The sequence below is a fragment of the Emydura macquarii genome, unplaced genomic scaffold (genome assembly GCF_026122565.2).
Source record: "Emydura macquarii macquarii isolate MOO-44397 ecotype Brisbane River unplaced genomic scaffold, CSIRO-AGI_Emac_v2 contig_3451, whole genome shotgun sequence".
NCBI classification, from domain to species: domain Eukaryota; kingdom Metazoa; phylum Chordata; order Testudines; family Chelidae; genus Emydura; species Emydura macquarii.
In genome coordinates this window covers 6,205,087-6,218,760 of record NW_027133588.1, presented here as the reverse complement: position 1 = coordinate 6,218,760, position 13,674 = coordinate 6,205,087, and the positions used below count along the sequence as shown (strand labels likewise).

The 13,674-nt window shown below is 45.3% G+C and overlaps 1 protein-coding gene and 1 long non-coding RNA gene across 4 annotated transcripts in view; both read right to left on the bottom strand.

Annotated features, from left to right (window-relative positions):
• LOC137144449 (uncharacterized) overlaps positions 1 to 2,592 on the bottom strand; it is a 36,443-nt gene extending 33,851 nt beyond the window's left edge. For all 3 annotated transcript variants that reach the window (XR_010917406.1, XR_010917404.1, XR_010917405.1), the window contains exons 1-2: positions 2,516 to 2,592; positions 1,508 to 1,598 (exon numbers count right to left, since the gene is read on the bottom strand). This is a non-coding gene — a long non-coding RNA (uncharacterized lncRNA). The remainder of the gene's footprint in view (positions 1 to 1,507; positions 1,599 to 2,515) is intronic.
• Positions 2,593 to 9,985: 7,393 nt separating this feature from the next.
• ANXA2 (annexin A2) overlaps positions 9,986 to 13,674 on the bottom strand; it is a 43,079-nt gene continuing 39,390 nt past the window's right edge. The window contains exons 12-13 of the mRNA XM_067534592.1: positions 12,608 to 12,730; positions 9,986 to 10,365 (exon numbers count right to left, since the gene is read on the bottom strand). Of these exons, the coding sequence (XP_067390693.1) occupies positions 10,306 to 10,365; positions 12,608 to 12,730 (183 nt within the window). The 3' untranslated portion in view covers positions 9,986 to 10,305. The remainder of the gene's footprint in view (positions 10,366 to 12,607; positions 12,731 to 13,674) is intronic.

The window sequence follows — 13,674 nt, the reverse complement described above, 5'->3', positions numbered from 1 at the left end:
GAATGGGCGTGTGGTTTGGGTGTCAAAAATATTGCATAAGTGAATACTTTGTGTTACAGACACTTCAGAAATCAGTATTTCTCAGTACTGGAAACGCATGTTGCCGAGATTCAGAGATATTTATCCATAACTCCTTTCTGCATTGCCCATGTCCCACTCTGCTTTTATACTATAAAAAGCCAAAAGATGTTATATTACATCAGGGCTTTTTCAATCACCAAACATGCAGTCATAAAAACAGATGTGGGAGGAAAGCTTTATTTTTTCTTGTTTTAAGCATCAGGAAAATATTAGGAACGTGTTATTCATACCAGTTGTAGAAAGGGCTCTAACCTGCCAATGATGTAGTAAAACAAAATGACCCAATAATCAGATGACTCCTGTTTGAATTGGAGAATGCTGTTCAGATGAAGAGCTCTCACTCTGTCCTTTAAACTTGTACAGTAATTATGGATGGCTATTGTGTTTTATCCACGAGTTAGCATTTGCTCTAGAGCTTAGTCAGTGCAAGCTGCGTTCTGTGAAATGTTTTTGAATGGCAAGCTCAGGCCCGCAAACACTTGAGGGAGTTGCGCTTAGCGCTGAGAGTACGGCCATTAACATCAATGAGATTGCAAGTGGTAGAAAATTACATGGCCAGACCCTCACTACCCAAAACATATTTTGCACTGGCTTAGTTTAACTGCCGTAAACCCTTTGGTTTCGGAGCGGTTTGTTTCTATTTAACTGAAACCTGTTCCTAATTTAACTTCAGTTAAACTGGATTAAGTGAGTGTCCACATAGCTTTTTGCCCTGGTTCAACTAGATCAGTTTTAAAAAAAAAAAAATCCCACTTTCAGTGAAACAGGTACTACTCTGTGTATTGACAAGCTCTACGTGTTTGCAGGATCAAGCCACATTTATACAGCACCAACCAGACAGTTCTGGCTTAACAAATATAAATGTTCCAGGAGTATAAATATTCTTAGCCACACCTTCGTGGGCTTTGTTTCTTAAGCCACACAAAAAATAATCTTTCCAATATTTAAAAAACCCTCCTATACTGGTGAATGTTCCACTGTTTATGGTTTTAGTTTCCCATTAATCTGATTTCTATCTCAGAAAGTTGAGAGAGGCATCACAGCAGATCAGTTAGCTACAATCAAGGTTGGCTTCATGGTTTTGACCTGAACTAATTCAGAATACATTAAACATGGGTTCAAAACAAACAAAGCCTTCAGGCTAAATCTCAAGATCTGTTCTGTTGCATGCATGCATGAGACATAGCAAGTGGGGTACTCTCCCATACAGCTATAATTTTTGTCAGTCCACTAGTTTATTGTAGTTCATTATTTTGAGCCTTTTGGCTCCTTTCCAGTTCCCATAACATGCTTTTAAAAAACACTGCATCAGTGTCACCATCACTTATAGAAAAAGCAGCTTTATCCTAAAGTGACTACTCTTCTTATTCCTCTCCATAAGTCCTAGTCTTTTGAGCACAAATAATAAAAGGAGACCAAATCCCACCTGATTAGGTTTTCATTCTCTTCCATATACTTAATGCACCAGTATCGCTTGTCATCCAGGCAGGTCTTGAACTGACAGGCCAACACATTCCCTTGTTAAAATAAAATAAATTAATACAGGAAAGACAATGGAAGAACAACTTCCCCGCCTCCCTTTTAAAATCTTTAACATTCAGGCTTTGAGTGCAACCAGAACGTATCAACCAACTGGTGGGGGGTTTTTTCCGTCCAAAAAAACACACAAAACACCCACAGATCTAATATTAACCCACTAAAGTGTTATATTGTCCCCTTGCACGTTCCCCACCCCAAACACTTTCTAGAAAAGATCTTCTTTACTGTAGCAGATAGTAAACCAGTACTTCATTTTGTGATTATGAATACATTCACAAACTCTAGGTTTGCAAAGGGTCTGAGAGCAATCTTCTAGTAATCCATCAATTGTAATACTCTTAAGAATTATACGTTGTCCAGAACAGTTAAGTAACATTTTATTAACGCTACCTTCCCCCTACAAGGGAATATCTTGTTCCACTGGAGGACAGACAGTTCAGAATTAGCTGTACAAAATAAAACCTCTACAACATATAGGAACATTTATCTTTCTAACACAGATTTATACACCCATTTTTAACATACTATAATGCCAACTGTTGCATTATTGATCTTCTTAGTGGTACAAAAGTATAGATATTTATAAGAAATGGATTGATAACTACACTACTATTACATTTACCCCAATAAGATGAAATGTATTGAATCCCATTTTGTAATAACACCTGGACAGAACATTTGCAAAAAAATAAAAAAGTAGATTTTCAGGCAACAGTTTTCTCTTTATATTTAGAAAGTCGATTTGAAGTCTAGCCCTCTTAATACTACCAGCTTATGAGCAAACTATTACCCAAAAATAAGTAGATATAAAACAGCATGTTCACAGAACTTAGCTTTCTGACAAAATTATTCAAAATCCATTACATTAGGAAACCACACACTACACTTAACCCACCTGTACTTAGTGCTTCTGATCAACCTTTCTGAATTTTGAGAGGTGAATTTCCCATCAAGTATTAAGTACAATTAGCTTTAAAAAAACATAGTAAAAAAGCTGCCATTCATTGGTTATCTTTATTAAAATGCATAAGCTGGACATAAACAAGTCACTCAAACTCATTAAATGAATATTTCTCCCTATTAAAAAATTAAAAGTGTTTCCTGAGTGTAAACACGTCACTCTGATTGGGGAAGGAAAGCACCCTAACAGCCATGAATGACTGGAACGATTCCTCTTTAGCAAATACACTTCAATAGCACATGTGCACATAAATTATTCTAATTGTTTTATTATCAGTAAGGATTGGAGAAATGCAAAGGCTGTTCAGCTGTTAGCAATTAGACCCTCAACTGCTCATATGAATACAGCAAAAGAGGCAGAGATGTATTTACTTTCCCAAGCAGAAAGCAAGAATGAGAATGTTTTTTAAAGCACCTGTTTCAATCAGCAAGCAGTAGATAATTTTGTTAGGACTAAAAACCATTTCCTCTAAAGACTGCTTGTTAAAGAAAGAGGAGGAAAAAAAAGTCCCTTTGTAGCTAGTGCCATTATTAACCTTCTCTTTAAAGGGATGTTTATAAAACCATCTTGTTTCTGAACAACCCAAAAATGTTTAGAATGAAAAAGGTCTAGTTTGAGCCTCCAAGCCCTGTATCATACATTAGAGTCAGAGAGACCAATTAGCAATATCTGGGGTAAATATTCCCATTAAACATGGCTTAATTTTAGATTCTGGGGAAGTCCTAAAGTTGAAACACTAATTTTTTACATTAAGCTTTAGAAAAGGTTAGTCGAGAGTCTGAAAATGTAAATGTTTGCAGACAGCAGAGTTCAAGATTTTTTGAGATTTCTTTTTTTAAGGCAGTGAAAGCTTAACGCTTTCTCTGAGCTCCCTCTTGTGAGCAACAGCTAAAAATGCATTTCCACCAGCAGGGTATTCTTATCTCCACACCCTCCTAAAGAATGAGTTACAATTTTGGATCAAGTTGTTTATGTGTTATGCCCTTAAGGGGCTTGAAAACACCAAGCTGTGGTTCCAAGAGCATTATTTGTATGTAAATATTTGTCCCTAGAGGGAAACAGGTCAGTTTTCTAGGGCTCCTTGTATCAGAAACTGTTTTCTCCAATTCAATCTGACATTTCTCCTCTGGGGCTCATCAGCTCCCACTGCAGTCAGCAAACAACCCCCCCCCCCCCACACACACACACACACAACTTGAAGAACTAAGATGTGAGCAGTGGAAACCTGCTGCTCTTGACCACAGAGGGCAGAAAAACCCTGCTCCTTCAGCACCAGACATAACTTTTTGGAGACCTGCTAGCAAGCCAGGTATCATGTACTTCTGTTCCTACTTGATACCTGAAGCCCAGCTCCTCAGAGATATTTAGGTGCCTCACAAACTGCAGGAATGGGAGCGAAGTACCAACACAGCCAGAGCCATGAGCCACTGAAAGAAGTGTACTTATGCCAAACAGCTGTGCCACACCTTGTGGTTTGTCAGCAGTTAAAAACTTGCAGGCTGTTGTTAGGTGAAGGGTGCTGCAATACCTGCATCAGACTTACCAGAGAAAGGGAAAAAACATCCATGCCAGCACTACATTCTTCGCTAGAGAAAATGATGATTAACAAGAGCGGGTCATTGCAGTAGAACAAAGCCTCATTCACTCCGACTCCCACTGAAACCAGCGATGGGATGCCTATTGAATACAGGGGAGCTACACTAGGCCCTGAGCCTGGAGAGTTACCAGCCAACCCGCATTTCTCACCATGATAGGAGCCAATCTAAGCAGCAAACCGTCTTCTTGCACGCAGCCCCAGTGACTACAACTACACCTACCCCCACATAGCTCATCAATCTCCTGCCACTCTGCCCACCTGCAAGAGATTGGACTTCACTGGAATGCGTCACCTGAGAAAGGAGCATTAGCTTGTGTCTCTGCCGGCGTGCTCTCTTTCAAGCCTTTGCTCGAGCGACTAAAGGTTTGTCCACACTGCCCCGCGGTTAGGATGACGGGGGGTGGGAATAGCAGTGCACACCAAAGTGCTGTGTTGTAACACCCCCTGCGTGGACACTGTGGGTGTTTGCATTGACATAGCGCTCATCAAACGGGATTCCACTCATAGGGAGTAAGAACCTTTTAGTTCACGCCTTCAACAGCCACATGGGGGCGCTACAGCACAGCACTTTGCTGCGCACTGCTATTCACACCCCTGCAATCCCAATTGCAGAGCCATGTAGACAAGCCTTTAGTCACCTGAGCGAAAGCTTGAGAGCGTGGGGACCGCTGGGCAGATTTTCACAGGTACCCAGGCACCTCACGCTGCAGCTAAATCGCACTGAGAGCCTGTCTGCATCTCCAGGTGACGAAATAGCTTTGAAAAGGGGCCCCTGCCTGTTCATCGGTGAAAGAAACAACGCCAGAAAAAACTGACACGGATAAACCCTGGCCCCACTGAAGTCAATGGGCGTTTTGCTGGGATTTCATGTTAGTTACATAGCACTGTCTTTATCGAGACAATCACGACAGGTAGTTCAGAACAATTGCCCACGTTAAGAAAGGGCTGGATCAGCAACGTGCAGTGATTGACGCTGGACCCTACATTGCCAATAGAGTCACGCTGACTACGCAAGTGACCCACACGTCATCCGCATATTTACTATTAAACGTAGTCCAGTCGCTCCCAGAGGCTCAGTCCGGCTTTGCATGCTGTTAGCACATGACATTACACCTGCCCCAAGGCGCTTACAGTCTGAGCACAGTCTAACGTTTCACCCGCTCTTGAGTACGCTATGTACTGTGGGCAGGACGTCCTATGTTTAGCTCAGCTTTAAGAGTGAGGGGAATATTTTAAGACACCAGACCTCTGGCTGCTACTGATGGTTGGATTGGCACTTTCTTGAACCCGCCCACAAAGGCCTTTAGACACGCACATAGCTCTGCCCCTCTGGGTATTGCTCTCTCGCTCTCTCTCACATGATGTCCAGCCCAGAGAGGGGCACTGCTGGGGTGGGCATTAGAGCCCTGGCCACAGATTGCACGAGCCCTCTCCCCATCCCGCCAGCGGTGGCTGCCCATTCGGGCACATCCCTCCACGCCTGCTCCCAGACAGTCAGGGGCAGGCAGGAGCCCACCCACCAAGCCATGGGGGACCCTTGCTGGGAAGCCGCCCATGGGACAAATTTCCATCCTCACCAGCTCAGCTCCCGAGACAGGACTTACAGGGCAGCCTCCTGCTCTAGCTGGGAGCGCCAGGTCCGGGCGGAGCCAGCAGGAGGTGGGCCTTGTCTGCTGCCAACAGCCCAGGGCGCGCGGCAACACCCCCAGAGGCAACACGGCGCTGGGGCTAGTGGGGGAGCACCCCCCATTTCTCCAGATGCCTCTGGTGCGTTGCCCAGAAGCAAGGAGGCAGCCGCTCCCCCTGGCAGCAGCAGCAGCGCTTTCAGTGTGTCCCTGCCGTGCAGGGCGGGAGGAAGCAGCAGGCTGCCGGCTAACTGAGCTGCTTTCCCACCCCAGCTGGCTGCTTCGCCTTCCCCGCTGGCAAGGCCGGCTCCAGCAGGGCACCGTGGCACCGTCGCCCCCTCAGCCAGGACCCAGGAGTGACACAGTCAGCGTGGGACGCTTTGAACTTGGTTTTAACGCCCAGCTGGCCGCAGCTGTGTGCTAACTGGGCAGCAAGCAGGCTGAGGGGTGCGAAACAGGCAGTGTCATTGGCGAGGCAGGCTGGTCTCCCCCGTGAAGGCCCTAATCTAGGACTCCAGAAAGCCAGGTTCAGTGTCCTTGTCCACTACAGACCTCCTGTGTGATCTTGGGCGAATCACAGCCACGCTGTGCCTCAGTTCTCCTGCAGTAAACTGGAGAAACGAGCACTTCTCTCCCTTACAGCGGCATTGTGGGGCGTAAATACATTACAGCGTATGCTGTGCTCAGATATTATGGTCAAGTATAACGGCCGGTTAAGTTCTGGGGCTAGCTAGAGGCGTGGATGGCCTTCAGGGTAAGGTAGAGGATACACTGAGGAAAGCTAGCGATTTCCTTATCCTCGCTGTCGAACCACCTAATCCCTGGCGGAACACAGTTTTCCCACTCAGAAAAAGTCTCACAACCCCTTCATCATGCCGCTGTTGGTACCACAGGTTGGGCTTCTCAGCCAGCTGGTGCTCTTGAAATGCAGTGAATTATTAGCTGCTAAGTGAGCGAGTAGAATTCCCTGGAGCTTTTGTCTACCCCTGGGGTGGGAACTACAGTGTGCACACTGCTGACTAGCTCCTGAAGAAGATGAAAACCAGGCCCAGGGCCGTGCCCACGCCTGGGACAGCACAGATTTGCAAGGGTGTGTTTTAAACAGCTCTGCCAAGCAAGGTGGCTGGCAAATGGTCTAGTGGCTGCCTTTGCTAAAAGAACTAGGGAGGTGAAACACCATTCGCTTAAAAAGTGCAATGCCACAGGCAAGTGTTTTTAGTTGCTGGCCTCTCGGAAAGTGGAATTTTTAGTGAAGTTTGGCCAGCCTCCAGCGCTAACACTCAACTCCCACAGAGGCCTGAGCGTGCCGTAAAGCCATTATGGGCAGTGACACACTCTGCATTACCATACATGTCTCTGTGCGTAGAGCAGAGGTATGAGGACCAGATTTTGGCACATTTGCCACCAATTTTGGCGTATTACTAAGAAAGTGTTGTGACACTATGAACAGCAGGATTGAAAGCCAACGTTTTTAGGTTTGTACTCAACCATACCCCCCCCCATTAAAAGAAGGAAGCTAAAACGTGTGTATATTTAATTTAAGCATCCTATGCTAACATATGTAGAGTCTGACTGTGACTGGACTTTTTCCCCCTCCCTCCCCTCAACCAAATACTGAAAAAGGTGCTTGGATGACTCTGCATTAAAATAAAGATGCTGGGGGGTCAAATGGTTATTGGCCTTTTTGAAATGGGGGGTCTCGTTTTCACATAAGCCTGATCTTATTTCTGCTCCATGTGCAGATGAAATGACAGTGGCCTAAATCACAGAGGTTTATTTAACTTTGCTGTTCATTAACCACTTAAACGGAAAGTCCAAAGAGAGGAATTTTGCCTGTCCTCTAGCAGTGAAGCAGAACATGCTAGCCAGCAAATTCTAGTTGTTCATTCCATTGACTGGAAAAATTTGATCTGATTTCTTTTATGGGCCCACATTTGAGCAAGCCAAGTTTATAGAGCTGCCTTATCTCATTACGTTAAAGGAGTGATTTGCTATTTCGGACAGTAGTTTTAATGTACAAATCTCGAGGGAAAGGCATTTTTGTAAACAGGTGTCAATGAGACTGCTCCATCAAGCATTAAATTGGAGTTGCTCCTGGAAAAAAATATGCCATTTGTGCATTCAGATATCAAAATTGCAGCTGAATTTTCTCAATTGCAGACAGTGTTGTCACACCAAATCGTCATCTCGGTGTAAAGCCAACTGTGTGTAAGCAAGAAAAACGGCTTCATGCTTTAAAAGCAACATGAACTGGGCTGCTGCTTGTTTCTCCTCCGCATTGTGGCTCAGCCTTTCAGAAAGGGTGATTAAAAAAAAATAAAATCTTAAATTAGCTTGAGGGACTAGGAGAGTCTTTGAAATAAGGCGATAGGTCAGGTATCATTTGAGGGAAAAGAAGTGATCACTGGTGGTGGTTCGCTACTGTGGAAGAAAGCTCAGCTGCTGGGCCCATCACTGGGCAGATGGGAACAGCCCCTTTCCAGTGCTATGGCCCCACACTGGAATTAGGGGCGCACTTGGGCGGGCCCTGGCTCCTTTTAGGGCCCAGCTCAAGTCTATCATATTCAAGGCGCCAGGCAGCTGCGTTTGGGCCCCCTCCCTTCTCACCAGCGTTCCCTGCAAACTGTGCAGCAGCTCAGCCGCGCTCTTCCCTAAACTGTGCTGCTTAGCGCTTCCTTTGCGGCCCGGCTGGTGACTCGGGCCCTGTCTGGCTGCTGGGGGTGGAGGGAAGGGTAGGATCTGGAAGGGCCACCACCGTGCCTGAGATTGGGCCGGAGAGCAGCTGGGGTGCATGGGCCAGGGTTGGGAGCAGCTACTCCCAGCAAGCCAGCCGTGAAGCATCAGGACCCCTCTTCCCAGTCTGGAACCAACTGCCCCCCCCACCCCCGTCTCACTAGCACCCCTCGCTTTCCAGGCAAAGGATCCACCCCATCAGCCCTACCCCTCTCCCCCAATTACAACTGTGCAAGGTGCTGTACGTTCTGCTTTCCTCTCCTGGAGTTAGGGCATCAGTGCAGGGATCTGGGGTTGGTGTCGGAGTGAAATGAGAGGTGACCAGACACAAGTAGTCCTTGCTTCCCGAGTGACCTCACCGAAGTCAGTGGGAATATGAGGGTGACAAAGAGTATTCAGGACTGGGCTTTGGAGCAGTGAAATGGCAAACAACAGTCAGGGGCGAGGTGAGTGTAAATGAGAGCAGAATTTGAACCACAAAGGTCCAGATATTAAAAAGAAACTCCAAAATGAAGTGGCCAGACTCCCATTGAGAGCTGCTGGGCACACTGAGCTCATTGGAAATTCTGGCCCAGCATCTCCTTCAGGACTGGAAACCCACTGCACTCAGTGACAACTGGGGGTTGACAATGTGAGAACTGAAATAAAGCAGAGCCTGCTGCACAGGGGGCGTGAGTTACAAATGTTTATGAAAGCAGACATGGGAAACAGATGAAAGTTTGCTATTAATTATAAATCAGGTTTGATAAAATGCAGAGACTAACATGATGTGGTTTCTGATGCTGTTCACTCTGCAGTTTACACTTCCGGATTTGATTTTACCACTGGAAATGTGTCGTTGGCAGTCCCTCAGAGATGTGTCAAAGGGTGCGAGCAGGAAAGCCACAAGAAAAGAAAAAAATAGCCTCCAGATCAAGAATACTGGGGAAATTAACCACTGACTTTGCCTGCAATCTACTATGAGACAGTTTTTTCCTAAATGAATTCAGAATAATCTGAAAAACAGGACATGCTCCCCTTTAAAATTAGACATAGACGTGTTCAGAGAAAAAGAAAAGTGCCAAGATCAGAATGATCAGCGGAATGCTCCCCTGGCCAGCACCAGAGGGCTATTTGATACAAAAAAATAAATAAAAAACCTCACAGTTTTCATTCATACATGATATGACCCTTTGTAGCTTGTTGGATCCTGCTCTGAAATATTTTCTAGGGCCCTCCTACTTGTTCCCTCCATAATTTGAGTTCCAGTATAAAGCTCCTGTTTTTAGACCATCGTCATCGTGAGATATTGAATTTCAAACCTGCCTCAGATCTAGCAATGACTATTGCTCATCCTGGGCCTTGCACCAGATCACATGAGGAAGATGGCCCGCTTTATTCTGTCTGTGGAAAGAAGGAATGTCTACACATCAACCTGTGTTATGAAACAAAGCACCAAAGAGAAAGACCTGTTTTCTTAAAGTAAAAATTCCATTTTATTTGTATTTTAACAGAAACGGTATATATAGAGGCGGAGTCTGTCACAAACACACGAGTCACCTCTTTATTCTTGGAGTGTTCATTTCTCTGACCATTTGCTTATAAGAACTTTGCTAAAGCCAAGCAATTCACTGACACCTAGAGAAGTACAAGGAAGCAAACAATAGCGTCAGTCTTGTAAATACAGAGGCAAGTTCAAGTTAGCTAGGCAAGTTGGTTTTGCTAGGATTACAGGAAGATGAAGAGCAGAAAAGCACGTCTCTGGACATGGATTTCTTTGGTCACAGTTTTCAGTCCTCTCCTCCACACAGGTTCAGCAGCGCCCTCTGGTAATCGCCCTTTGTATCTTGCTGCAAAATGAGGGGAAAAAAATGAAAATGAAACTTGAGGAAGAAGAGAAGGTTACCTAAAGTACCAGGATGACGGCACGATGAAGTTGAAGTAATGGTCTATTTGTAAGCTGAAGTTTTCTTAGTGTGTGGCATGAACAATGATAGAAGTGGGACCAGTAAGGGGAACTTTGGTATAAGATGAACAACCTAATGGCAGAGAGCAAAGGGACGTGGTTCAATTCAGTCCCTTGGTTACCATCTATTATCTGTTCACTAACCTCTTCCGGTCTCTGCCAAGCTGGGGTAGATATGAACCAGTAATCTAATGGAGGAAAGGCTTCTTTATCAAACCCTGATCTGCCCACCCAGTCTCAAATTTGGTTCAATTAAGCAAAACAAAACATTTCTACCATTCTAACTAAGTCAAAGGGATTCGATTTGCACAGCTCTGCCCCTTTGCCCAATACAAACAAGTAAGCGACACAGTATTTGTGAAAGGGGCAGAGTTTTGCAATTCCAAAAACCTTTTGACATTTAATTACACCCAGTCTACACTAGAAAATAAAGTCATTTTAACTAAGTCAATCAAGGGTGTGACCTATGTCCCCATGTAGACAGCACTAGATCCACTGAAGAATTCCTCCATCAACCCAGCTACTGCCTCCCAGGGAGGTGGATTAACTACAGCGACGGCAGAATCTATCCCGTCAGCGTAGGCAGTGTCTACACAGAAGCTCTACCACTGTAAAATGTTAAGTGTAGACAAGCCCTTAGAATCTAACAGACTGTAAGAGCTTGAGGACGGGAATGCATATGGACAGTAAGAATCTGTTCCTGTCCAAATAGACAAGACAGCTAGAGGGTGGGAGAAAAGGCAGTATCACTATCTCCATTTTAGACATGGGAGCAGAAGCACAGAAAATGTATGTGACTTGTTTGAGACGTCACAGTAAGTTTATTGCAGAGCTGGCACAGCCTAACAATAATCTGGGCCCTATTGCTGGGCTGACATATAATGGTGCCCTGGAAGCGCTAGTACACCATGCTCCCATTGCTATGGGCATTTAGCCAGAACACACACAGCCGTAACAGAGTGCTAAAATTTAGTATCTAAACGGTGGTTAAAAGCCATGCATTAACCAGCTGAATCGAAATCTCTATCTAGTTCCTAATGGAATGCATTGTTTGTCACTCCCCAATATACATAGATGGCCTTTTCTTAGGAGACTCGGAGTAAATGAGAGATGTTTGCACTCTCTGCCAGTAAAGAGGCATGTAAACCTCCCATGCCATGAACAGCTGCATGTCTGCCCAACGTGCAGTGAAAACTGGACTGGTACTGAACAACAAGACGTAAACAAGACCTGGCTCAAACTGTCTCTATGGCAGCCCCACAGCTGAGAAAACTACTGCCTACCCTGGGGGGTACTTCCCCTTTTGGAAACCAGTAACACACTTATCTCAGCCTTGTGTGCCTCCAGGACTAGCTCTTCCACAGGGCCAGAGTCACAGAGAATGCCACGCTTAGGGGAATGATGTAGGAGAGTGCAGTAATAATGCAGGAGTGGCCTGGGTGTTTCAAAGCTCTCTCTTTCTAGTCAGTCAATGCATAACCGTGCGTTTTAGAAGGGGTCACCAGAACCCAAAACTGACAGCTTGTTTCAGAATTCAGTTCAGGGTAAGAGAATGGGCCCGCTGGACTCAAGATTCTGATGTCAATTCACCCCACTGCCATGCACCACTCATAGAACTATTCAGCAGGGAAGGAAGTTAAAGAAAAAAAAATGGCTTGAGACTTCTCTTCCCCAACTCCTCCTGGGGCCCAGACAGCGGTTACTCTACCCTAGGGCTACAGTAACTTTCACAGACAGCACAGCCTGGAATCGGCACAGGAACTGATGTGATTTCGTTTTCCTCGGGCAGTTCCAGAACAAGCCTGTCTGTTATGTTTTCCGTCTGTCTGGCTTTGTGGGAAGACCCAGCTTTTCCCCATGGACGTGGACATTTTCCCATGGTCTTCACACAGTCAACATACGCAGCCTAAAATCTGTATATAGTTTGGGTGGCTCGACTCACAGAGTATTCAGCAGCTAGAAGTTAAGAGTAGGATTTTCAGAAGTGCTTCACATTGATCCAACCGCTCCCACTGAAGCCCGTGATAAAATTCCCTTTGATTTCAGTGGGCGCAATAAGACAAATGCTGAGTGCTTCTGAAAATCCCATACAATGGATTATCACAACAAGAAGCCCTGTTATTTACCTGGATGACATAATAGAGGGATTTTCCATACTTCCTCTTGAATTCACTCTTAATTTTCAGCATATCAACCTCAGAGCGGGAGACCATAATCCTGATCAGGATCTTATCACGGGTTCCTTTGCCCTAAAAGCAGATTTACATTGAGAGCTGTAGTATGTTGAAGTAAAAAAACGAGACAGCCAATGTCTTGTAAGGATGGAGAGCAATCTACTGATGAGCTGTACATGCTGCAGGAAAAGGTCACAGTCAATTACTTCTTTCTGCATTCACAGCGCCTTCCTAAAAACCCGAGGACCAAGCTTATTTTCCTAACATTGTCCTCCACTTGGCCAATATATTATTGTGTATTTTCCATTCTAGCAGAAGCAGTACATTTACATCTTCATATACCAGCGTCGTGACACCGGTAACTGCTGCCGGAACGTGCATTGTATCAGGGTACTGGCTTTGCACTCTATTAATTCTATTCCACAAAGTTTCTTATACCACTCTCATCACCATATTATCTAAGCACCTTCCAGTAATGCATTATGCCATACAGCTAACATTTGTCCCATGTGGTCTGTCATTCTCTCCCCAGGGGGAGAATAGTGCATGCAACTTAGTGCTTTGTTTTGATAGGGTTTTGTTTCTGGTGTGTGTTTTTAATTCACAGTATCTTTGTTCAGTGAAGGCTAATTAGCTGTTACTCTAGAACCCCAAGAGTCGCTCTACTTCAACGTCATCTCCCCAAAATGAGGACAGTGACTGTATTTCAGTGCAGCAATTTAAAAAATACATTTAGACTCCCCGAGGGCATCCCCCCCCAAGATTACAACAATTTGAAGTTACCGCTGATTGTCTGAATCCTAACCATTTGACAGTGTTCCATTAAACTAGTGGTCCCCAAACTTTTTCCATTGTGCCCCCGCCCCCAGCCTGGCCTAAGGAGCTGCGGTCAGGAGCTGGGGCTGGGAGCTGAGCCATGCCTGCGATCGGAGCTGCAACTGGGGCTGCAGCCGGGAGTGGGGCCGGAGCAGAGCTGGGGGCAGAGTGGGGCTGGATGGCACGCCCTCCCCACCCCCAGT